General features: G+C 37.1%; 1 protein-coding gene across 1 annotated transcript in view; it reads right to left on the bottom strand.

Annotated features, from left to right (window-relative positions):
• Positions 1-25,172, bottom strand: part of LOC129731381 (protein yellow) — a 54,361-nt gene that overhangs the window by 11,238 nt on the left and 17,951 nt on the right. The window contains exon 2 of the mRNA XM_055691351.1: positions 24,144-25,119. Coding sequence (XP_055547326.1) covers positions 24,144-24,435 — 292 coding nt within the window. The 5' untranslated portion in view covers positions 24,436-25,119. The remainder of the gene's footprint in view (positions 1-24,143; positions 25,120-25,172) is intronic.

Below are 25,172 nucleotides of genomic sequence, written 5' to 3' on the forward strand. Positions count from 1 at the left end.
AATGCATTTTCGAACTATTTTTTCATGCGAAAGACAAAACCTCAGAACTTAAGGTAAGATAAATTATATCAGTAAAATTAGATCGGAAGAGCACATCAAACTGAACCAGGTAGATAATACATACTCTCTGAGGAAGCCGCCAAATATCCTAAATAATCTTGTCAATTGTGATTGCATCACTTGTTCCAAACTAAATATTTTGACGATATTTGCCACTAGTTTTATCAGCAATAAGTCAATAAGTTTTAGTTACAAGCACCATCAGTTAAAACAGCGTGAGTTATTTTATTTTATTTCTCAAAAGAATAATATTTTTAAGCGTAATGTATTTGTTGTTTACAACAAAAACCGAATATTCCTATGAAGCCATATCAAAAACTTTGATGACTACAAATTTCAAAATAATGTCAGACAAAAGAATGAATTGGAATGAATTGGAATGAATTCGTTCATATGCAAATTCATGTATTCACTTTTACGACTTCCGTTCTTTTTTTTTTTTATTCTCGCTTATTTTCCGTCGGTCTAGTTCCGCCACTGTTGTGGCCAATCACCGACGCCCAGGGAGGCGACTCCACACCCAGGACCCTAACTCACGACCCGTTTATTAACGGACCGGCGCCAACGGATTTACTACCTCATGCGATGGAAGGCGTGATCCCAGAGATTTTTCGCCTCAGAAAATCTCCCGGTGTCGGCTAGGATTGAATCTAGACCAGTTGGGTTGGTTGTGAGTGGATCACGCTACCTCACAACCATCGACACCTATGTCGGCGGTGGGATTCGAACCCAGGCGTCGAGCGTGGTTGGCGGAGACGTTACCAACCACACTAGGCCCCCGCTACTTCCGTTCTTTTGTTCTCCAGCTATAAATAAACTATTAGATGTAAAACTTGTCCCTTGAATCTTGATACTAAAATCATGCTTGAAGGTTACTGTCAAACGAAGTTACCGCATTCCAGTATCCAGCTGCTTACTAACCTATTGGATCCAAATTTCATTCACCATGAATAAAATAATTTGTAATGGGAAATTATTTTACTTCTAGCGTTAACAAAATTTTGCAAATATTTTGACATTTCTACGAAATCACAGCACAGCTCAATTCAAATTATGAATCGCAGGGTATGAAAGGGTTGAGCCTGTGTTGAGTGATTCTTTATGTATTATTAACAATATCTAAGAGGCGATATCATCATCACTGCATGTTTGGTGCTTGATGTTGATGTGAGACGCGTGTTTGAAGGAACGTGTTTGCTTAAAATTTACATAAATATGTAGGCGGTTACGGGAACTTGTTTTTTTGCTAGCGGGTCTTGGTAGTTTCGCTGCGAAATGTTCGTCAAAATGATTTTTGGTATGAAGCGATCTTTTCCCAAAAACTGATTACGTTTGATATTATTTCATCGTTCACAAATATTGATTTATGAATTGAAATTTAGAGGGAATCAATTTTTTAAATGAAATAATAATAATCATTCAATAGGTGTTATAAGTTTTCAGGATTCTGTAAACGACTCTATCTAGATTAGTTAGAATATTGCTTCACGGCTAACAAAAGTACCTATCAACTGCTAGTGATCTTTGAAAATCCGTTTCCGTTACCGTCGTGCGGGGTATTACAATGTATTTTTCACCGTTTTTCATAAACTGTTCTCAAAAAACACTCGTTTGTGTATGTCAGAACTCGACTAACCTTCAACAGCCATGCGAATGTAAATTATAGTTGCTGAAACTTCTATTCCAAAATCGATGTTCTTGATGACCATTAATTTTGATAAGCCGATGATTTTATCAAAAAAAACTATTCGTTTTTCATATTTGGCTATCAGGTTTATTATATTTTAGTAAACATTGTTATTTGTTTTAGAATATTGGACGCGGCGATTTTTTTGTCAGCCATTTTGCAAGGTTATGTTTGTGTTTGTATGGTACAATCTTACCGAAGGGCCAATGCACAATGGTCCAGAAACCGAATTTAGGGGAAAATTTGGGTCTAGAGCTCTATAGCAACATTTTAGAGAAAAACTTTCTTCTACAAAGTTGTTACATATGATAAAGCGCTCATTGCAAAATTATCAAAAATTAAGGTGACCAACATTTTCGATGCAATCAAGTATCTAACTTTTTTATCTTTGTAGATAGAAGAAAAATTTGTTCTACAATGTTATAGCTCCATTAATTTTAAGTAACTTTGTAATAAAAAGTTTTTCTCTATCTTTGAAAACAACCGATTTATATTGAAAAAACATATTTTACGCTCTAATTTTTTTTATTTCAAGTGTTATCTCAAAACTGTCTTTGAACGACTTTTAGAGTTTTTTAAGAGAAACAATTTGCAATGCTGACATCCTAAATATCTTAATTTTACTCAAAGTTATTATTTTTCATCAAAAAATATGCGTTTTCCATATGTATGTCATTCGTTTTGGGGCAAACATAAAAAATATCTCTTAGTCTCATTTTGAAGGACATACTTGACTCTATAAATGGAGGAACTTTTAGAAATATATTATTTTTTAAATTTGAGTAAATTCAATTTAAAAACAAGACGAAAATTTCAATAATTTTATACATTATGCATATAAAATCATCCAGATTTATTTTTTGGTATTTTTTATTATAACTAGACGTAATTACCTTTAATTTGACCCAAAAAGATCGAAAATCGATCAACTGGATCAAAAGTTATGAATTTTTTTAAATAAAATACATCGAATATAGCCGTTTTTTATGGTCACCCTATTTCGGAGCTAGTCCCCTTAAGAACCCAACGAAACAATACGGGTTTGATTATTTTCAACATAGATGCATCCCTGCGATTTTGAGCACAATTGAAGCACTTTGCGTGACCAGCTTCGAAATAGGGTGACCATAAAAAAACGACTTTAAAAAAATTCATAACTTTTGAATCAGTTGATCGATTTTCGATATTTTTGGGTCAAATTAAAGGTAATTACGTCTAGTTGTAAGAAAAAATACCGAAAAATAAATCTGGGTGCTTTTATATGCATAATGTATAAAATTATTGAAATTTTCGGCTTGTTTTTAAACTGAATTTACTCAAATTTAAAAAATAACAAATTTCTAAAAGTTCCTCCATTTTATGAGTCAAGTATGCCCTTCAAAATGAGACCAAGAGATATTTTTTATGGTTGCCCCAAAAAGAATGACATACAAATGAAAAACGCATATTTTTTGATGAAAAATATTTATAACTTTGAGTAAAATTAAGATATTTGGGATGTCAGCGTTGCAAATTGTTTCTCTTAAAAAGCTCTAAAAGTCGTTTAAAGACAGTTTTGAGATGAAACTTTGTCACCGTTGCGCAACTCTTGCCCTACAATGCCCATGTAGGAAAGTGCAAGCAAGGGAATAAGTAGTATAGTGTAGTAGATACGATCTTGTTGTATTTTTGTTTATGTTTAGGTTGGGCATGCGTTTATTTGTAACTATATTTTGTATGTTAAAGTAACTGTCGATTAAATGTAAATTAAATCAAAGCGTTTAAGAAAATTGAATATAGGGACTAGAATAAATAATAGAACTCCAGTGGACAATAACGAAATAAATAATTAAAAACTAATCTGTACTAAAAACTGAAAATACAACCCTGCTGATGCACCGCACGAAATCTGCTGCACTATGCACGGAGAGAGTTGCAGATAAAGATGCTGATAGGTGGTAGAGAAGCTTGGGAGCCGGATACTGTCTTCTTGACCTGACCGGCGACGAGTGCAGACGTGATTACTGGGTGAAGACCCCACAAACGAGAACCAATTCTATACGAAGGAAGGCCATTTCGTGCCATTGAAGTGAAATTTAGCACCAAAAAATTAGTGAGCCGGTTAAGAAAAATAAGTCAGGACCCGTTACCATAGTCTGGCTGAATCCACGCGGAAGAGCAACCGACCGGATCCCCGGTTTGACGCAGCTTTTGAGGTCGTAGTCATCCTGGACAGGGACTACGACGGGCTGTTGTCCCCCCCACCAACGGCATCGCGACGAGCATTGCGACGAACATCGCGGTGAGCATCATGCAGAGCAGCAGCGGTACCGCTAGAACCACCAGCGCAGGCCACGTGCCTCCCCCACATTCGGACAAGCAGAGTGAGTGGTTGTTTAAAATAAAACCTAGTAAAAATATAAATTAGTTGAATTCTTGGTTCCGAAGTAGACCCGGAGCCGACCCTGAGGACCTTCGAGTCTCTCACGGCCGACAGGGAGTAAAGAAAAGAGGTCTTGGGAACCCAACCCCAAACAGTCCCCAGAGGAACGACCAGGGACTAGGGGCTATGGCAAAAGCCCTTCAGGCTGAGCAGTAACAACTTGAAATAAAAAAGTTAGAGCGTAAAACATGTTTTTTCAATATAAATCGGCTGTTTTCAAAGATAGAGAAAAACTTTTTTTGACAAAGTTACTTAAATATAATCGAGCTATAACATTGTATAAATTTTTCTTCTATCTACAAAGATAAAAAAGTTAGATACTTGATAGCATCGAAAATGTTGGTCACCCTAATTTTTGATAATTTTTCTATGAGCGCTTTATCATATGTAACAACTTTGTAGAAGAAAGTTTTTCTCTAAAATGTTACTATAGAGCTCTAGACCCAAATTTCCCCCTAAATTTGGTTTCTAGACCATTGTGCAATGATTTCCGGAAATATACTATAGAAGTTTCAGGCATGTATTCAAAGGCCATCTCTTTGAAATAACATTCACGGGAATGTCTCAATAAAGTCAAAACCGGAGACATGTCCATCGCGCACGTTGCAAAACAGCTTAAATGTGGCGGCAGACTATCTCCAAAACACTCCAAACTCTCCAATTCACACCAAAGAAAACCAAAGAATTTGTCCTTCTTTTATAACTTCAAAAAGAAATATAATTTAGTTTTAAAATGCATTTTTGTACAGAGTCCTATTGATTTATTGAATTGTCCGAAGTAGCCCCCAGTAGGAAGCAACAAAAAACTTTTCAATAGCTATATAAACAATTTTTATATTTCTCAACGAATTCAAATAAAATAAGTCGCGACTGTTGCCTACATATCCGCGTTGAATATAAGTAAAAATCATTGATTTCTATTCACTATCATGGGAGTAACAATTACCTCAAGTTGAAAAACTTGAAAAAAGTGTCAAAAGAAGCCCCGCACGACGGTAGTTTTGGTAAAATGATAAAATTGATGATAGGGTAAATGTACCAATAGTGGCGCAAATAGTAGCTACTTCTGAGAAATTCTAACGAATCCAATTGAGACTTAGTTAACTTTGGATGTAAGAACATATGATTTGATAGACAATTTAGTTGTTTTGCTGATAAATAACTCGTTGTGCATTATTAAAAATTAAGGAGTTTGAAAAAAAATCAACAATTGTTATCATAGCTTTTGTACCTTTAGTGGAGGTACTGTTCCCATAATGGTGGTACCATGTACCTATAGTGGAGGTAGTTTTGAAAACTTGAAATTTCTATAAATTAAATGGATGAAATTGTACATTTTGAAGTTTGTTGAACAGTCACAAGTATAGAAAACAAAAAACGATGAGTTTAAAATAAATATGGAAATCAATGTGAATATTTTATTACACAAAAAATGGGACATAAGTCCGTCATTTTCTATATAATCTACAGTCCACCGTCTATAACTCTGCTGAACATTTTATTTAGAATTGTGAATGAAACTAAGAAGAATCTGTGAAATTTTGGTAATATTATAATAGGTTGTAGATAATTCAAACTAGAAAATCGAGTTGACTGGTTTCATTTTCATTTTCGCTCATTTCCTATGCAATTGAAAATTAACAACATTTAATGAAAATAAGGGATTTATTACCCAGTAACCATGGAGCATTTCAAATGCATTGAATACAAAGTCAATGTATTCAAAAGATAGCTTATATTAAAAGTCCGTTAAAATGATATAACAAAAAAAAATAACCTGAAAAAATTCATCAGACGAGAATTATCTCTGACGTTTTAGCTTCAGTGCCTCGAGTAACTCGATCTTTTGCTTTTTTTCTCGATTATTTTCAATTAGCTTCTTACGTTTTTTCTCCTCTCTCTCCTTTTTTCGTAGTTCAGCTTTTTTCTGTTTCTTTTTTCGAAGTTCTTCTCTTTTATTCTTACGTTGCTCAGCTTCCTCTTGTTTTCGCTCACGTATTTTTGTTTTTTCTTTCTTCAGTTGTTCTTTTTTTATTTTAGCAAGCTCTCTTTCCTCTACTCTGGCTTTTTTCCTGGCTGCATCATTTTCTTTTTCTTGTTCAAGTCGTCGGATTTCTTCAAGCCGCTCTGAGGCCGTCAGTACCGGGTGGAATTTTCTTTTATAATTCCTGTGAATGTTGCTCCGACGAGGAGTTGGCGTAGTTTGAAGCAATTCGGTTATGCTTATTTTACGGCTCGGAATGCTGTGTCCAGTCTTCTCTTTCATGACACTGAGTGGAATACTGTCATCTGATATGAAACTATCGTCACCTACCTCCTCAATGAATGTTGGATTATCCTCAGATATGTAGTCACTTGACACAGTCATCTCTGGAGTCGTACTGCTCAATAACTGCGAATCAATAGGCATCAACAACATCTCATATAGCTGCCGGATGATTTCTCCTTCTGCAGATGAGACAGAACCGCTACTAAAGCTGTTAATGCGCTCCCTACCAATGCAATCTATAGCAGCTTTGATTATTGAAGTTGGAATGATAACCGAATCTTCAATAATTACATCTTGTCCTTCTTTTTCCTCATTCAATTCAGGATTGACCTCTACTGAATTGAAGGTGGAAAATTCCTTGTCTGTTTCTTGAGCTACTGGTTTATTAGGGTTTTCGCTAGTTGGCTTGGCAATACATTTGTCGTAATCCACATTTTCAGGACCAAAAGGGAATAATCCGCAAACTCTGAACCCGTTCTTAACACTGGCCGTTTTGATTCCTTTGTTCATAGCCTTTTGCAGTACGTCAGGAAAGTGTTTCAGCAATAGATTTTCACCTCCGTTTTCCAGCCGCCACTCCGATACGGCAGTCTTCCAGGCACTTTTCAATGGTTTAAAAATGGCGACGTCTGCTGGCTGAGTTATTCTCGTAGTGTTTGGATATAAAGCAATCAGCACAATAACCAAATTCAAGCACAGATCGGCCACCTCCGCAGTCGTGTGTGAAGAGTGACCATCCACGAAATACAGCACTGGGAACTGCACTTTTTTCCTTTGAAGATGAGGGTAAAAAACGTTCCTGAAAAGTTGGCGGTATCCATCCACCCCTTTGCGCTTTTGCCAATACCCCACTCTCCGGGGAACTTCTGCAATACTTCCACAGATAGGCGCTGCATAGGAAGAACAACTCCTGTAGGTACAACTGATCCGTCTGCTCCGAAGGTAAACATTACTGTTATGTTTTTGTGCCCGTCTGCATGCTCGCATTCATACACATTCTTATTGCCACGGCCAGCTAGCACGGCTTTCGTTTGTGGGTGTAGGTAGAATGACGTTTCATCGCCGTTGTATATGCGGGTTGCATCCGATGCGGCTGACATAAGGTTGTTTTCCTCGAGATATGATGTTATGTTCGTGAACCATCCGCGAATGTCTGCCTCTTTTACTTTGGAACTTGCGGAAGACACAGTTTCTGGCGTGCGGAAAGTGATTTCACGATGCCGGCGAAGGAATCCTTCCAGCCATTTCCGACCTATAATCGATAAGATGTTAACAATTTTTTGACTGATTTTTTATTATAATGAATACAAACCTGGGACATTGTTCATGAACGGATTGGGTCGAGGATTCGTTCCGAAGAATGTCTTCACTTTATGCAGAAGTAATTCCTTAACTACCGGAAATCCTTTCTTCTCCATCGTTTTCAAATATTGCACGAGTTTCTGTTCTTCGTCTCCTGTTAGAACAGTAGGTGGCCCTTTCCGGGCTTTTCTGGTCCACTTGCCACTAAGTCGGTAACGAACGGTAGACTGAGGGATGCCATAAGCTTTGCATGCTGCGTACAGTGACTTTTTGTTAGAGAGGACCAACTCCATGCAGCGGGTGATAACTCCTTCATCGTGTTTGTGTTTTTTTCGCTGCAGAATCCATTCTGTAATGAGTTTTGAAGCTAAAACGTTTTTTTGGTACAAGAATTCTAGAGTTTTTACCTATATGTGGACGCCTTCGTCAACGCGTAGGGGCGGGTAAGCGAGTGGTATCTCTAAAAAAAACGGCCAATAGGATCGTCGCTGATCGTTTTGCGTTCGGAGTGTAACACGGCACAAAGCGAAGGACGAAGCAAGCAAAAGATGCGACAATCGCACACACGGCGAGGCGCGAATGGACACACTGGTGAGCTGAGGTCCAATACGCACTTCTGGCGGACCCAAGCAAATTGTTTTAAATTAATGAAACATCACTGAGTTCATTGACTAATTTTTCACTTTGAAACACTTCTTTAATTATTTGTAACTGAGGATGTACACTCGAAAACGGTTGAAAACAGAATGAAAACTAACTTGCGCAAATGTGCCGTATTTATGTCGGTTTAATAGCGTCGCAGAAAGTTCTCGGCTCTTTTTTCACCTTCCATGCGGTTGAATGAACTTGGTGGAATAGACTGCTGAATGGCCTTTGTTCCAGTGCAAGTGACAATGAAATGTCCTTTGAAATGTTGTTTTTATTCGTAGCTTAGAAGTAGTGAATAGGAAGGGCATTGTCCTGCAGCGATGATGTAACGATATAGCTCAAAACCTGTTCGCTGCGCAAACACTGTAAATGCGCTGAATATTCAAAACTCTGAACTGTAAACGATTTGTTTTCGTTTGACACTTGTAAACATTCGGATGCCTCCACTATGGGAGCAACGGTGTTTCTGTGTACCAATAATGGCGCAGTTGAAAAAACGGGGTTAAATCAAACAAAAACGATTTAAGTGCTAATGAATCTTTTAATTGATGAGTTTTCTACACAATAAGTACTAAAAATTATATGAGACTTTGTTTTAACTTAATAAATATCCCTTAAATAAAATCGAATGCAGCTTAAGAAAACACTAAAAATCAAGCGGTATTCAGCTAGTGATTTGGAAAAACGTTGCATTATACTTTTTTTGCCAGTCTTACTCAAAATAAAAGAAAAAACTCTCTGTATCGCACTACCTCCACTATAGGTACTACCTCCACTATAGGTACTACCTCCACTAAGGGTACATTTACCCTACTCTAAACGAATTAATTATCACTGGTAAAAAAAACTAATTGAGGTCTCGACAAGATTACCGGTAGATGCCAATCGTTTCACAGTGACACCATTAAAAATCATTTCATGCTAATTTATGGGAAAAAAGGGCGCGATTGCTAGAATCTCATAGTTGGCGGAAAGCAAAATACAATGTGGCATGTGGCATCAAAACAAATAACTTTCGTGTCAAATGATTGCAGTGTAACAACGCCTAATTTGTTGTCTAAACAATTTACCCAAGCGGTAAAATAGCTCTGGCACCTTAATGATTCACTGTGAACATACGCACTCTTAAACAAAACAAAACAAACCTCCGCGTAAGTCGATTTACTTGTTTCCCACGATTAAAAGCTTCACGGTTGTTGAGTGCCTTTTGAAATGCTTGAGCGATAGTCACACTAGGCATCGAAGCGGTGTAAAAAAAAGTTTGCTGGGAAATTTCCTCAGTGAAAGTAAAATCTTTTTATGAAATTTGATATTTTGTAACTTCCGTACCATTAAATAATTTTAAAATAAAAAGACATAATCTTTATAGCTACTAGAGAACGGCACTTAGGGTCGTAATAAAAGCAAAAGAATCGACACTGAAAGGCAAGCGACTAAGACTCGGTTCCACTCAATCTCAACACATTCTCATTCGGTTCATTACACCAAATCCGCTTGAAGCGGAACCAATTCGTTAGCCGTGCGACGACCGTTCCTTAGTAGCGTTGAATGCCTATAGCGTGGTTCAAGGTTTAACTCGCCGCAATTGCCGATTAGAGTTTGCGATTTTTATGCCACCTTTAACTAGCAACAGTGACGGTTATGAAAAAAGATAAACGAAAACCGGAAGAGGAGATGGTAGGAAGTAAAGAGTATTGCCAAAAAGCTAGTTCCGTACTACTTCAATCCCGTAGCGATGTCGCTTCCCTTGCTGGCTGTTATGACAATATTAGTAAAATTTGCTTATATTTGCACACCAACATTATACATGCCGTGCTTAAAAATTTTGCATAGTATTTGTCCTACCATCACCACTCGATTACATCAGCTTGGCATCGACTGACCGGTGCAAGCACTTGACCGTGTTCAGCACGCTGCACAAGTGCGACTACCTACTCTAAATATTTTCGATCGACCGAAGACTTCGGCCGGCGCTGAAGTTGCGCACTCTCACTTTCCGTGGAACCGGTTCAACGGGATCGAAAACTGGCGGTACCAATTAGAGAAAATGAATTGACCACATCGATTAATCTTTGGCGGCCCTTTACACGGTCACGTGAACCTTTGCCTATACCGGTTCTTAGCCATTGTTAATCTATTACGTTAGTTATTTTATCAATTCATTGGAAGTAAAGTTTTAGTATTTATCACAGCACATTAATGTTTTACGGAGCCAATTATAACCTAATATTGTTGATCAACTAGCAAAACTTATGACATGACAATTTCTTTTTTTAGGTGACAGAATTTGCTTTTTGACGTATCGGTAAACCATATATTCAATTCACGCTCGTAAATAATAACTCATGAACTGAGCAACTCTGACTCAGTTTAGAACGATGTTCGTAGACGTCAAAAAAAGAGTAGAAGTCCTTTTTGATTTTGAGTAACTTTGACTCACTTTTTGGGTTCCCTTCATATAACTTCTTTCTGAGTAACGTCGCATATAACGACGTCCATTTTGAAAGATGATTACGATGTGCTTCAGTTTGTGACATATGCTTTTTAATTGTGTGCGCCTCAGAAGGCATTATAACTGTTTACTTTTATTACAAGGTAATTATTGATGAACATGTGATGTCGTTTATTGGCCGTGGCGGATTTCTAGCCAGTAATGAAACTGAACTGTACCCAAAAAATGAGTAATGTCGTACTCAAATTTTGAGAAATAATGACTCATTTTAAAGACGCCTAGTGTTACTCAGTTTCGAGTATTTGTGGAGTTACTCAATTTAAGAGTTGTTTCACTTTTTACGAAAATGCGTCAAATGTTACTCATTTTAGAGTTATTATTTACGAGCGTGAACGAGAGATTCGATAGAATAAATGTCAATTTTCAACGTCAGTCTGACGTGATTCCTTCATGTTTCGAGCATCGTAAGCGCGAAAAGAGATCAAACGCGAAAAAGATTAAAACAAATGAATTCGCTTTGGCTCGTGTGAATACGTATGAAATTGAAAGGCGTGAGAGATTAAGGTCTAATTGAGATATAGTGACTTGAGACTATTTACATCTCCTCGTCATCGTTGGCAATTGATGAAATCGAGCCGGTGTTAGCCGATCCGATTTAGCCTATACCCCGGATGCATATACAAAAGCACACAGGATTGCTTGTCAACTAATGCCTTACTTTACCACTTCTCTGTCTTCTGCTGCACACAGTATAAATTAGAAACTGCATTTCCGAGGATCAACAACACCTGGTGGCTTATAAATTCTTCCGGATTGATCAACCGCCACCGGGTTAACCTCGATGTGAAATCGAAAAAAAAAACAGGTATTGCTCTGGTTTATTTCCGGACACAGGTAGTTTTAATAGTTTGCACTATCTAAGCTGATCAATCAGCACCAAACGTTAGATAAAACCTGCTTCTAAACATGGTTTTTATTGTGCATGGTTTTTTCGTGAAATAGAATGGAAATGGGAGAGGCGGAGAACACCTGGTACCGCGGAATTTTCCTTTTTTCAAAATAAGGACGACGATGAAGGTAAGATTACTTTGAACTTTTTTAATTGTATAAAATTTCTCTTAATACCCAACATTCCCTATCTAAACTAGAGAGGGAAATGAATTATTTCTACGAACGAAACCAGCAATGAACGGCGAACCAGACGATGAATGACACTTAACCTTTTGTCGCTGAACGGTGCTATTGGGCGGCGGAAACCGGTTGATTGATTTGTTATTTGTTTTTGAATATTACAATAGGTGGAGCCCGCTGCCGCGTTGCAGCGAAGGTTTCCCCTGCCGGAACTAAATTTGCGCACACCAATAGCAAAGCAAAGTCGTGCCATTGTTTATAAATGCTTGTTCAACCGGTTTAATTTCCAATACGTTAGATGGAATGCCACATTCAAATATTTGTCATGGCCGCAGCGGTCCAACCGTTCGACAATTAAATATGGTTTGAACGTTTTGATGCCCTTTAAGGTGAGCGATTAGATTGATTTGGAATTCTATTTAGAACTTAACTATTCAACTACTTCTAAACAAGCAAGCACAAACATAAATTCTGAGTATTTTTAGTTTTGATCATATTTCAGTAGCTTAATGTTACATATAGATTGTTTCTGTTTCTCGTGAGTTTTTTTATTTTTTGTTTAATTATATCTGGATTGTAACCATTTTTTTTTATTAATCTATAGATTTGTTACCAATTTCGTGAATCAACCGAACATGGGAAGTGCATTTTGGCCAAATGAAACTAAGCATTCAGTGTCTAAAATATGAGTTATTAATATCCGGTATTCATTGGCAAAGGGTTGATATTTGTTGACGCACTTGAGTGAAAATGAAAAAAGCATCCATTAACGTTATATTTTTACAATCCTTTCAGAGTTCTCCCTTCCCGCTTTTTGCATGGAAGTGAACTGTCAAAACACCTCATTATATTTCATGCGATGGAAGCAAGACAACAAAATCAGTTTATCAGTTAACGAAGATTGTCAAGGCATCGGTCAGTGTCAGTGGAAAAGTGTTCCGGTGAGGTTCATTTTGGTTGAGTGGACTGTTTGTTTGTCTTTTTCGCTTTGAAGTGAAGATCGTTTGGTTGGATTTCTCGTCAAATTTTATTCCGTAACCGTGAACGATGCGCGCGATCTATTTCGTCTGAGTATAACAGCACGTTACTAGGACGAAAATCTAGTGTATCTGAAAGAGTGCTGCGATCATTGGAAGTGAAAATTGAAAATGATTGGCTGTAATTTTCAAAGAATTTTGCTGGGGAAAATGACTTTTATCAGCACTGTTGGCAATACTCAGAGGTAGATTACGGAGAGAATCTTGTGAGTCAAACGAACTGTCAAAATCTGAGCCAAATGAACAAGGAAGGTAACAACACATTCAGAGGTATTGCAATCAGGTACAATAAAAGTCGTGTTTTTTTCTACGTTATTCTTGTTCTATTGCTAAACAATGAATTAAGAATGCTTCGAAATTGCATGATTAACAAAATTATGATCAATTGTGGTGAATTGTGGCGATGCACATTGTTATTCCCTAGGACTTTCATCGTCACCACTGATTATACGAGTCGAATGAAAAAGCTAATCAACATTGTGCTTTCAGATCGACTTGAACTGTCTTAGACTACCGAGAGATATTGAAATTTTGTTTTTCGCTTTCAACAGGCAATCTTTTAAAAAGACTACCTGTTGAAACGCAAAGTAATAAATTTGTTTTTAACGTTAACGAGTGTTTAGTGAGTAAATTTGGTTTGAGATACTTCTACTTAAATTCTATAGTGAAGTGAAAGTGTAGTGAAGTTTTCCAGTTATGCCTGGAAAAAATAAAAAAGCTCGCTTTGATGCGGCTTCAAGAAAACGTGAGGCATCTCCTTCAAATGACACTGAAATTTCGACTAACAGGTATGATATTCTTTCTTCCGTTGGGGATCAAGAATTTCAAACTTCTCATACTGAGCATAAAGCCGGTATGAAGAAAGTTAAAGTTCCACCTATTGTGGTATTTGTAGCAAATTTTAAAGCATCTCGATCAGAACTTTCATCATTTCTGTCGGATGTGAAAGTTAATTTTCAAATTGGCCGTCAAGGCGAAATACGTATTTTAGCCGAATCTTTTGATGGCCATAAACATCTTTTACAGTATTTGACTGAAAAAAGTATAAATTTTATTCTTTTGATGCCAAAAACGAGAGACCGTTTAAGGCTGTTTTGAAAGGTCTTTCAAATGATCAAACTATTGATGAAATTAAAGATTGTTTGTCAGAATCACTTGGTTTTGCCCTCAACCAAGTAATTTTGATGAAACGAAAGGCAAATGCCAAAATTAATCAAACTGGAATACACCAGGAAAATTACTTAGTACATTTTGATCGTACCAAAGTACATAATTTGAAATGTTTGGAAAAAGCACGTGTTTATTTAACGTGCGAATAAAATGGGAAAATTTCAAGAGACATGGAGGAATCCATAATCTTACGCAATGTCGAAATTGTCAAGCCTATGGTCATGGAACTCGAAACTGCCACATGGCAGCAAAATGTATTATTTGTGGTGACACTAGTCAAACGAAAGATATCTGCCCCGTGAAAGAGACCACTAAGAGTTTCAAAGTGGAAATTGTGAGGGAAATCACAAATCTAATTTCTTTAATTGTCCTGTAAGGTCAAAAATTATTGCTTCCAGACAACGTAGAAATTCTAAACAACCTGTTGTCAATGTGGGTAATCAAAAGACTTTCAATACTGTTCAGGCATCACCAGCATTTCATTAGAAGGTGTGACTGTAGGTAATAATTGAAATTCAGATAACAAATTTCAGACAAATAATCCTGTTCTGGCAACACCAGGCTGTTCATATGCCAGTGTCCTTTCAGGTAATATTTCATATTCAAACAGTAACAAACCATCCGTGTTTGGTGCTGAAAAGTCAGCCAGTATTGATTTAGGTATTCCAACACCCGAAAAGATTGATTACCTACAACAATCCATGCTGCAGTTAATGTCCGCTTTGATGAACTGTAACTCGATGTATGAGGTTGTTCAAGTAGGTATGAAATTTACAGCTAATATTGTTATGAAATTGAAATTCAGCAATGATTTTAAATACAGTCAGGTTTTTTTTACGCGTTTTTTTATGCGCGGTTTTTTTACGAGGTTTTTTTACGCGGATTTTTGAATTAACGCGTTTTTTACGCGGATTTTTGAATTAACGCGGTTTTTTTACGCGATACCGCGCTAATTCAAAAATTTTTCACGAATTTCCGAATTAACGTGGGTTTGGAACCAGAAACGATTAAGTGTTTATCTAGTAAAAGACATAGTCCAAAAAATACTCTCCGCCCACCGAAAGATCCGGAATGACCGTCAAAGAGAACAGTTAAATACTGTTATAAATACTGGTTTTAGAGTGTCTCGGGTTTTTTCTGAAGCCCTTCTTGCTGGACTCCTTTACGCGGATTTAAAAAAAAGTGTTTTTTTACGCGGATTTTTGAATTAACGCGGTTTTTTCTACGCGGATTTTTGAATTAGCGCGGGTTTTTTACGCGGATTTCAGAATTAACGCGGTTTTTTTACGCGGTTTTTTTACGAGGTACGTATCCCCCGCGTAAAAAAAACCTGACTGTAATGCTGTAAATTTTCTAAATTGGAATGCTCGCTCTTTAAAAGCGAAAGAGGATATATTTTTCAATTTTTTAACAGTCCACGATGTGCATATTGCAATTGTGACTAAAACGCTTTTAGAGCCAAATATTAAACTAAAAAAGAACCCAAATTATATGGTTCATAGGTTTGATAGAAATGATGTTGCCGGTGGTGGAGTTGCAATAGTTAGTGTTTTACCCCATCTTGAAACCAAAGTTATCGAGAGTTTGGAAATTGAAATTGAAACAAGTATTGGCATTTTATTTATAGCTGCAGTGTATTTGCCTTTTCAATGCACTGGAGAGCGAAAAAAATATTTTAAAGGAGATTTGCAAAAACTCACAAGAAATAAATCTAAATTTTTAATCATCGGTGATTTTAATGCGAAACATCGATCTTGGAATACGGCTCAAAGCAATTCCAATGGAAAAATATTGTTTAATTTCCAAATGGTCCTACATGTTATTATTCTATTAGGAATCCATCTACAATTGATTTGGTACTAACAAATCAAAGTCATTCATGCAGTGATTTATTAACTCATGCTGACTTTGATTCTGATCATCTTCCCATAACATTTTCTATTATTTTACAAAATAGTGCTGACATTGACAGAGCATTAGATAATTTTAGCAGCTTAATTCTCAATGCCCGGAATTTATCAGTTCCTAAGGCTCGAGTGAAATTTAATGCACCAATTATTGACAGTGAACTTCAACTTCTTATACGTTTGAAGAACATACGGAGACGACAATACCAAAGATCTCGTGAACCTGCTTTGGAAATTATTTTTCAAGAATTACAAAAGGAAATTGAACAAAGATTCGCTCTCTTGCGAAATGAGAATTTCATGAGAGAAGTTGAACAACTAAAACCTTACTCAAAACCTTTCTGGAAGCTTTCGAAGGTTCTTAAGAAACCTTCAAAGCCCATTCCAGTCCTTAAAGATGGTGATTGAATTTTTCTAACGAATGAACAAAAATCTCAAAAACTTGCTCAGCAGTTTGAGAGTGTTCATAACTCCATTTTGAACGTAGTAAGTCCTACTGAAAATAAAGTAAACCAAAAGTATGATCAGATCACCACCCAAGAATTTCTCTCTGAAGAGATATTGGAAACAAACTTGAATGAGGTGCGAACTATTCTCGAAAAATTCAAAAATATGAAAGCACCAGGAGATGATGGGGTTTTCTATATGCAATAAAGGTAACAAACCAACATTTACAAACGCTATCAGAGGTGAAGTTTTGGATCTGACGCTATGCAGTTCAGCAATTTCTGAAAAAAATGCTAACTGGCATGTATCGGATGAAACCTCACTATCTGATCACAAGCACATTTTGTTTGAATGGATTGGTGGGAAACCATCATCTGTTACTTACAGAGATCCTAAAAAAAACAGACTGGGATCAATATGCACAATATTTGCGAAAAGATTCACCTTTACATTGTAGCAGAATTGAAACAGTTTCAGAATTGGAATCTATGACAATTCAGCTAAATGAAATGGTGATAAATGCATACAATAAAAGTTGTCCCGCCAAACAATCGTCCTCAAGTAGGGACGTGCCATGGTGGAACAAGAAGCTTGAAAGTCTTCGAAAAAATAGTCGGAAACTTTTTAATAAAGCAAAACGTACTTCAGACTGGGCTCAATATAGAAGAGCCCTAACTGAATATAGCAATGAAATCCGGAAATCTAAAAGGAGGTCTTGGGTTCAAATGTGTGAATCGATAGAAAAAACTCCAGTTGTTTCTAGATTACAAAAGACTCTTGCCAAAGATCATACCGTTGAGCTTGGCAATCTAAAGCGTCACGACGGAATCTATACTAGTGGTCCTCGTGATACCTTAAATCTGATGATGGAAACGCATTTTCCTTGTTCTATTGAAAAAACGGATTCAGCCATCTCTGATTTAGTTGAAATTTGTTCTACGCAGACTAGCTCTTGGTCTGCTAGAACGGAAAATACTGTATCAGATGTGGCGGATGAAATTTTTACGAGAACCAGGGTGGAAAGTGCTATGAGATCCTTTGAGCCTTTTAAGTCTGCAAGTGTAGATGGAATATTTCCAGCATTGCTTCAAAAAGGTGAAGCAATACTAATTCCTTCTCTCATTGAGATTTTCAAGGCCAGTTTAAGGTTGAATCATATTCCATCAAAATGGAGGGTAGTAAGAGTAATCTTTATACCTAAAACTAGGAAGCGTGATAAGACGCATCCTAAATCATTCAGACCCATTAGTCTTTCTTCGGTTTTGTTGAAGACAATGGAAAAAGTGCTGAATGATTTCATTCATACATCTTACATGCAAACAAAACCGCTTTCAAAGTTCCAGTTTGCCTATCAAACTGGAAAATCCACTATAACAGCGCTTCATACGCTGGTCATGAAAATTTAAAAGTCACTTTCAGCTAAAGAAATTGCTCTGTGCTCTTTCTTGGATATTGAAGGTGCTTTTGATAATGCGTCCTATTTTTCAATGTCTAGTGCAATGAAGAACAAAGGATTTCACACGAGCATTGTTAACTGGATTCATACCATGCTTGCAAAAAGAGAAATCACTTCTGAGTTAGGAGGTTAGTCTATTACGGTAAGGGCAACGAAAGGATGTCCGCAAGGAGGTGTTCTTTCGCCACTTATGTGGTCTTTGGCGGTGGACGATCTTCTCAAAAGCTTAGAAGCAAAAGGTTTCGAAGTTGTGGGCTTTGCAGATGACATAGTCATCTTGGTAAGAGGAAAGTTCGACAACATAGTTTCGGAAAGAATGCAGGAGGCTCTGGAGTATACCCAGTCTTGGTGTATAAAGGAGGGTCTCAGCATTAATCCGACAAAAGCTGTAATCGTACCTTTCACTAGAAAGAGAAAATTCAATCTAAAAACTCTCAAGCTTGGAGGAGTAGAAATTCCGTTCAGTGAACAGGTTAAATACTTAGGAGTTATCCTTGATGCCAAGCTTAACTGAAATGCACATCTTGACTATGCGATCAACAGGGCGGTCAGTGCATTATGGTTGTGCTCCAAAACCGTTGGGAGAAAGTGGGGCTTGAGACCGAAAATGGTGATGTGGATATTCACATCTATTATACGTCCAAAACTGACCTACGCTGTGTTAGTGTGGTGGCCAAAAACCAAAGAGTCCACCGCTAGAACAAAGCTAGATAAAGTTCAACGACTTGCGTGCATTGCTATAACAGGAGCAATGAAAAGCACCCCGTCAAAAGCTCTTGATGCAATTCTTCATCTGCTGCCGTTGTACGAATACGTGCAACTAGAAGCAGAAAAGAGTGCCTTGAAGCTAAAAAGAACAAAAACTATATTGTCAGGTGATCTTGTGGGTCACCTGACAATACTGGACATTTTCAAAAGAGGGCCAGTGATGAGTATGAATGGAGACTGGATGGCACCTCAGGATATCCATGATATTCCCTACAAGGTATGCGAAACGTCACGTGCAGACTGGGAAGTCGGAGTTCCTGATGTCCGTCCCGGTTCAACGATATTTTTCACAGATGGCTCAAAAATAGGTACCAAAACTGGTGCAGGAATCTTTGGCCATGGAATTAATATTTCAGTGGCAATGGGACACTGGCTAACAGTGTTTCAAGCAGAGATTTTTGCAATCCTTCAATGTGCGAATGTATGTCTGACTAGGAAATACATACATGCAAATATTTGTATTTTCTCTGACAGTCAAGCAGCACTGAAAGCACTTGATGCTTATAAATGTACATCCAAGATTGTCTGGGAATGTATTCTCACATTGCGACAGCTATGTCAAACAAACTCAGTAAATTTGTATTGGGTTCCAGGACATTGTGGCATTGGTGGGAATGAAAAGGCAGACGAACTTGCAAAACAAGGATCTAACTCACAGTTTATCGGCCCAGAACCTTTCTGCGGTATATCAAACTGTGCAGTGAAAATGGAGCTTAAACGCTGGGAGGAACAAAAGGTGATCACCAATTGGTTTGATGTCAAAAAGTGTTCCCAATCTAAAAGATTTATCACACCAAACGAGAATCATTCGAAAAAGCTCCTAGAGCTCAACAAAAGAGCTCTTTGTACATACGTCGGCCTAGTAACGGGGCACTGTCCGAGTAGATATCATTCAAAGAACATAGGCCGGGTTCAGGATGATATCTGTCGCTTTTGTAATATGGAAAGCGAGACATCGGAACATCTGCTGTGCAGTTGTGGTGCATTATTTAAACGCAGATCAAGGTTTCTTGGCAGTGGCTGTTTACAGCCCAAAGAGATTTGGTCTTTGAATCCTAGGATTGGCTTCATAAACCATATTTCACCTGACTGGGAGCGTGTCGGTGCAGGTACCTGATCACTCAACAATAGTGGTCATTGTATTTTGCAAGGGGACACGTATAGCAATTGACTGGGATATATATTACAAAAGTTCACATTAATGGACAACGTAATTCTAATTCCCTAACAAACAAAAAAAATATCCTCATCAAAAGACTTCCCGAAAAATCTTTAAATTTGTTGGTAAAAATTTTTAACAGATGCTTTCCACTAGCACATTATCCTACGAAATGGAAAAATGCCAAAGTCACTCCAATTTTAAAACCCGAAAAGAATCCAGCTGAGGCATCAAGTAATCGACCAATTAGTTTACTTTCCTCTATTAGCAAACTTTTTGAAAGAATAATTCTTAATAGAAAGATAACAAGAATGATAATGAGAACTCAATTTTTGCAAATGAGCAGTTTGGTTTTCGCCATGGGCATTCCACTACTCATCAGTTACTTAGAGTAGCAAATATGATTCGAACTAATAAATCTGAAAGCTATTCGACTAGAGCTGCTCTTCTAGATATAGAAAAGGCATTCGACAGTGTTTGGAATAAAGGTTTAATAGCTAAAATGTAAAATTTCAGTTTTCCGCTTCACCTGACAAAAATGATACAAAGTTATTTAACTGACCGCACTCTTCAGGTTAACTATCTAAATGGTAAATCTAATAGATTGCCTGTTAGAGCTGGTGTGCCTCAGGGGAGTATCTTGGGCCCAATTTTATATAACATTTTTACTTCTGATCTTTCTGATTTACCACCAGGTTGTGAGAAATCTCTGTTTTGTGACGATACAAGCATTTTCGCAAAAGGAAAAAGCCTTCGTGTTATATGCAGTCGGTTTCAAAAAAAGTTTAGATATATTTTCTTCATACTTGCAGAAATGCTTCTAAAACACAGTTAATTATTTTCCCTCATAAGCCAAGAGTTTCATTTCTCAAACCCACCAATAACCACGTTATTAAAATGAACGGTGTGGTCTTAAATTGGTCTGATCATGTTAAAAAATTTGGGCTAATTTATGATAAGAATCTTACTTTCAAGGAGCACATTGAAAATATCCAGTCAAAGTGCAATAAGTATATCAAATGTTTATATCCTCTTATCAACAGGAATTTTAGACTTTGTCTCAAGAATAAACTGTTAATTTACAAACAAATTTTTAGGCCACCAATGTTATATGCAGTTCCCATCTGGACAAGTTGTTGTGCAACCAGGAAGAAGACACTTCAAAGGATTCAGAATAAACTTTTGAATATGATTTTAAAGCATCCTCCCTGGTTTAGCACGAACGAGCTACATAGGATCACTAATGTAGAAACATTAGAAAATATGTCAAGCCAAATTATCAACAAATTCCGACAAAAATCGTTGCAATCCTCAATTGCAACGATTAGCTTACTTTATAGTCAGTAAGAAAGTTTTAAGTTTATTTACATTTACTTTACTGCGAAAGCTAATAACATTCAATTATATAAAAAGCGTACAAATATATATAATGGTGTTGAAATGTCACCATTTGTGGCAGAACACACAATATTAATTCTGAATAGATATTAGTACATAAATAAATCATTACAAACATTCCTTGCTTTGAGAGGCGATCTGGCCCCTCTGACATGCTATGTCTCTCTATTTAAAAGGAGTGAAGTATCTTCCTGACTAAGGTGGTAGATATATGGGCTTTCTGCTGGGCATCTGCTCGGGACTGTACTTCAAATAAATCCCCAATATGTGGGTGACTGTCAAACGTGTAGAATTTAGGTTAGGATAGTACCTAAGGCAACTGGGAAGTAGCGTAGTCAAGGTGGAATTGAAATTCAACCCCCGCCCAAAGCCTTTGATATTTTTTTTTTTTCAATTTTATGGTTGCACATTACTATTTATTGGGGTTATACACAGATAGCAGTTCATGAAATTGTTGAAGTCGATTTTTGATACCAAATGTAATGTAAAAGCTTCGAGATCAGTAGTTGTTCATAAAAAAACTGGTGTTTCAGAAATATTGATTTTCTGGGAGAGTCTTTCAGATCGAAAATTTTCTGACGGCCAGAAAGTCAATCTGAAAGAACAAAAAATTAGATACAACACCAGATCGCCGCATTTCTAAGACCTTTAAGGCATTTGAGTCCGATTGAAAAAGCTAAGTAAATCCTCGTGCGTGAGGATAAAATAACAACCACCCGGAATCGAGTCTTATACTACTTCGTATTATGTAACGAACGGTTTTTATGTTTGTATGGCCACATTTATCACTCTTACAGCGTGTAACGTACTATAGTATATGATATTATCGAGCAGGCTGGCGAAAAAGTTTTCAAAGTCAGATTACCAGATATTCCCTGAAATATAACATAAATTTATAGTTTTCAGTATTCCACAAAAAAAAGTGCAGCATAGATGAACGCAACTCTGAAATCCCAGTGAAAAAAGTATTCGATCAGATATGAAACCGAACAGTAGCGATCCGGAATTCGCTTTTTATGCTAAAAATCAGTTTTTGCTCTTGAGCAATGTTTAAAAATGAATCGCGTATCGGTGAAAAAATTTCCCTGATTATTTTTAAGCTTTCCCTGAGGAAAATCCCTGATTTCTCTAATGGAAAAATAAATGTCCTGACATTCCCTTATTTTCCAGGTTTTTTCCAGGTTTTCGCCACCCTATCGAAGCTTTGAACCAGTGCACAATGGTTCAGAAACCAAATTTAGGGGGAAATTTGGGTCTATAGCACTGTAGCAATATTTCAGAGAAAAACTTTCTTCTACAAAAATGTTACATGTGATAAAAAACTTTTTTAAAAATTTCAAAAATTAGGGTGACCAAAATTGTTTATGCAATCAAGTATCTAACTTTTTTATCTTTGTAGATAGAAGAAAAACTTGTTCTACAATGTCATAGCTCCATTATTTTAAATATCTTCTTGAATCAAATTAAAGGTAATTACTTCTGGTTATAGGAAAAAATACCAAAAAAATAAATCTGCGTGCTTTTGCGAGCATAGAATATAATCTTTTTGAAATCTATGTAATTTTTTAAATTGAATTTACTGAAATTTAAAAAATAAAATATTTTTTCAAATTCTTCCATTTATAGAATAAAGTATGCCCTTCAAAATGAGACCAGGAGATATTTTTTATGTTTGCCCCAAAAAAAATGACAAGCAAATGAAAAACGCAAATTTTTTGATGAAAAACATTAATAACCTTGAGTAGAATTTAAAGACAGTTTTGAAGTGAAACTTGAAATAAAAAAGTTAGAGCGCAAAATGTGTTTTTTCTATATAGATCGGTTGTTTTCAATGATAGAGAAAAACTTTTTTTACAAAGTTACTTAAAATTGATGGAGCTATAACATTGTAGAACAAGTTTTTCTTCTATCTCCAAAGATAAAAAAGTTAGATACTTGATTGCATAGAAAATATTGGCCACCCTAATTTTTCATATTTTTTCAATAAGCGCTTTATCATATGTAACAACTTTGTAGAAGAAAGTTTTTCTCTAAAATATTGCGACTGGTTGACGTTTGCTTTTGTCAACCAGTGTTACAATACAATTAAAATCCAGAACTTGAAAACCCCAGATATCTATTTTTCTTAATTTTATATTGTTTGTAGGTAGTATTGTCACGCGTCGTCCTAGGTCACTACCAGTGTGTCTTCATGATAATACGTAAATAAATTATTATTAAATATTTGAAAAAAAATGCGACTCATATTAAAATAAGGTACAGTCCAAATTTAAACTATCAATCACGACAAATAAACAAAAATTACATGAAATGATTCAAACATCAAATAGACCAAATTTCAATTACCTAATAAAGACCATGAAATAGGAGGTCTAATTAGTTATAAAAATGAAATCAAAGCACCAAGCTCAACCAGCTTCACCGCTGGAAAACATTTCTATTGGAAGGTGAAGCTAGTCATTGTTTTTCAGACGTCATATGTAGAATCTTTTGGATTGTACCATTTACAAATAAAGCACAGAGTAAATCGTTAAATTTGAGCAATTAATTTCTATATATATTCGATTCAAATTATCAATTGCAGTTTATTTTATTCTTTGCATGAACTGAAAAATAATTCACAAATTCATCGCTTACTGTTGCGAAATTCAAATCCATCCGAATAGAGTTTTTGCATATAATTAGCGTGGGCATTTTTTTTCTGTGCTTATAAGTCCAATTTGAATGATTCAACTAAACTTCCGCGTGATTACCCCGCTGTCGGTAAACCACAATCGTTTCGATGATTCAAAGCGGTGTTCATACAAGAAGAGATCAAAATCCCACTCACCGTTGATGTTAATGTAGGCCAGCGAAGCCGGTATTCCCGTTTTCCACCGTGGCAACGTCACAAACAGGCGCTTCTTGTAAACTTCTAGACCGACTGGAATCACGTTCTCGGGAACGAAGGATCCCGTGCGGAGCGCTTCCGTCCGTTCTGCGGCGCTGGGAAATTCGAAGTCGATCTGGTTCCACTGGTAAGCAACTCGTAGGTTATCGTTGCCGATTACGGATCGCAACCACCCGCTGGTAAGTAACGCGCCGAACAAAAGCACAGCCGGGCGGAGGCGAATTACACTCATTTTTGAGACTTCACAAATTGATTTCTTTTTCGAACTTCTTATGCTTTTATTCACGGGGCTAAATTGGCATTCAAATAACTTGTACCGAATGCATTAGGTCACCGTAGCAGTGACTGCACCTTCGGCCCTAATTATGGTTGTTTCACACACGTTCACTGCGATGGCTTATACCGGGGTTGAGCCTAGACTTGACCACAATTGACTGCAGTAACAGGTACAGCCAGACGCTAATTGAGCTTGCGTAATGAGCACTTTTCTTCGTCAATTCCCACACACCGCACTGTGGTAACGGATGGCATTCGAACCTGGACAGGAAGATCTACGCGCTAACCTACGCGAATAAGTGGCGGCGTACAATTTTTCGGACGAACGGATCGACCGATGTTCACACCGAGAGGCACTGGGAAAGACTAACGCTACTCGAACACTGGTAGAGGCTGATTGAGTTGAAAGATGTGGGACGGTCGATCGATCGATCGAGTGGCTCGGCACTGTAGATGGCTGTGCCTAGAATACCAAACACGCGCGCGTTATCCGGTGCTATTTGGCTGTGTTGGCAGCGGCGGCGGCAGCAATGGTGACGGTTAATGGTACTGGCGGCGGCTGGAGGCAACGGTTCAACTACTCTCGCGTAGTTTTTAGTGTGGATGGATTTCTGCGCTTCACAGGTTGGAGTCGCCGTGGCTGGAGGAAGAAAGGAACAAAAAGTGTATGCATAAGGTTAACCGCTTTTATCT

This window comes from Wyeomyia smithii, chromosome 3, assembly GCF_029784165.1.
Source record: "Wyeomyia smithii strain HCP4-BCI-WySm-NY-G18 chromosome 3, ASM2978416v1, whole genome shotgun sequence".
Lineage (NCBI taxonomy): Eukaryota > Metazoa > Arthropoda > Insecta > Diptera > Culicidae > Wyeomyia > Wyeomyia smithii.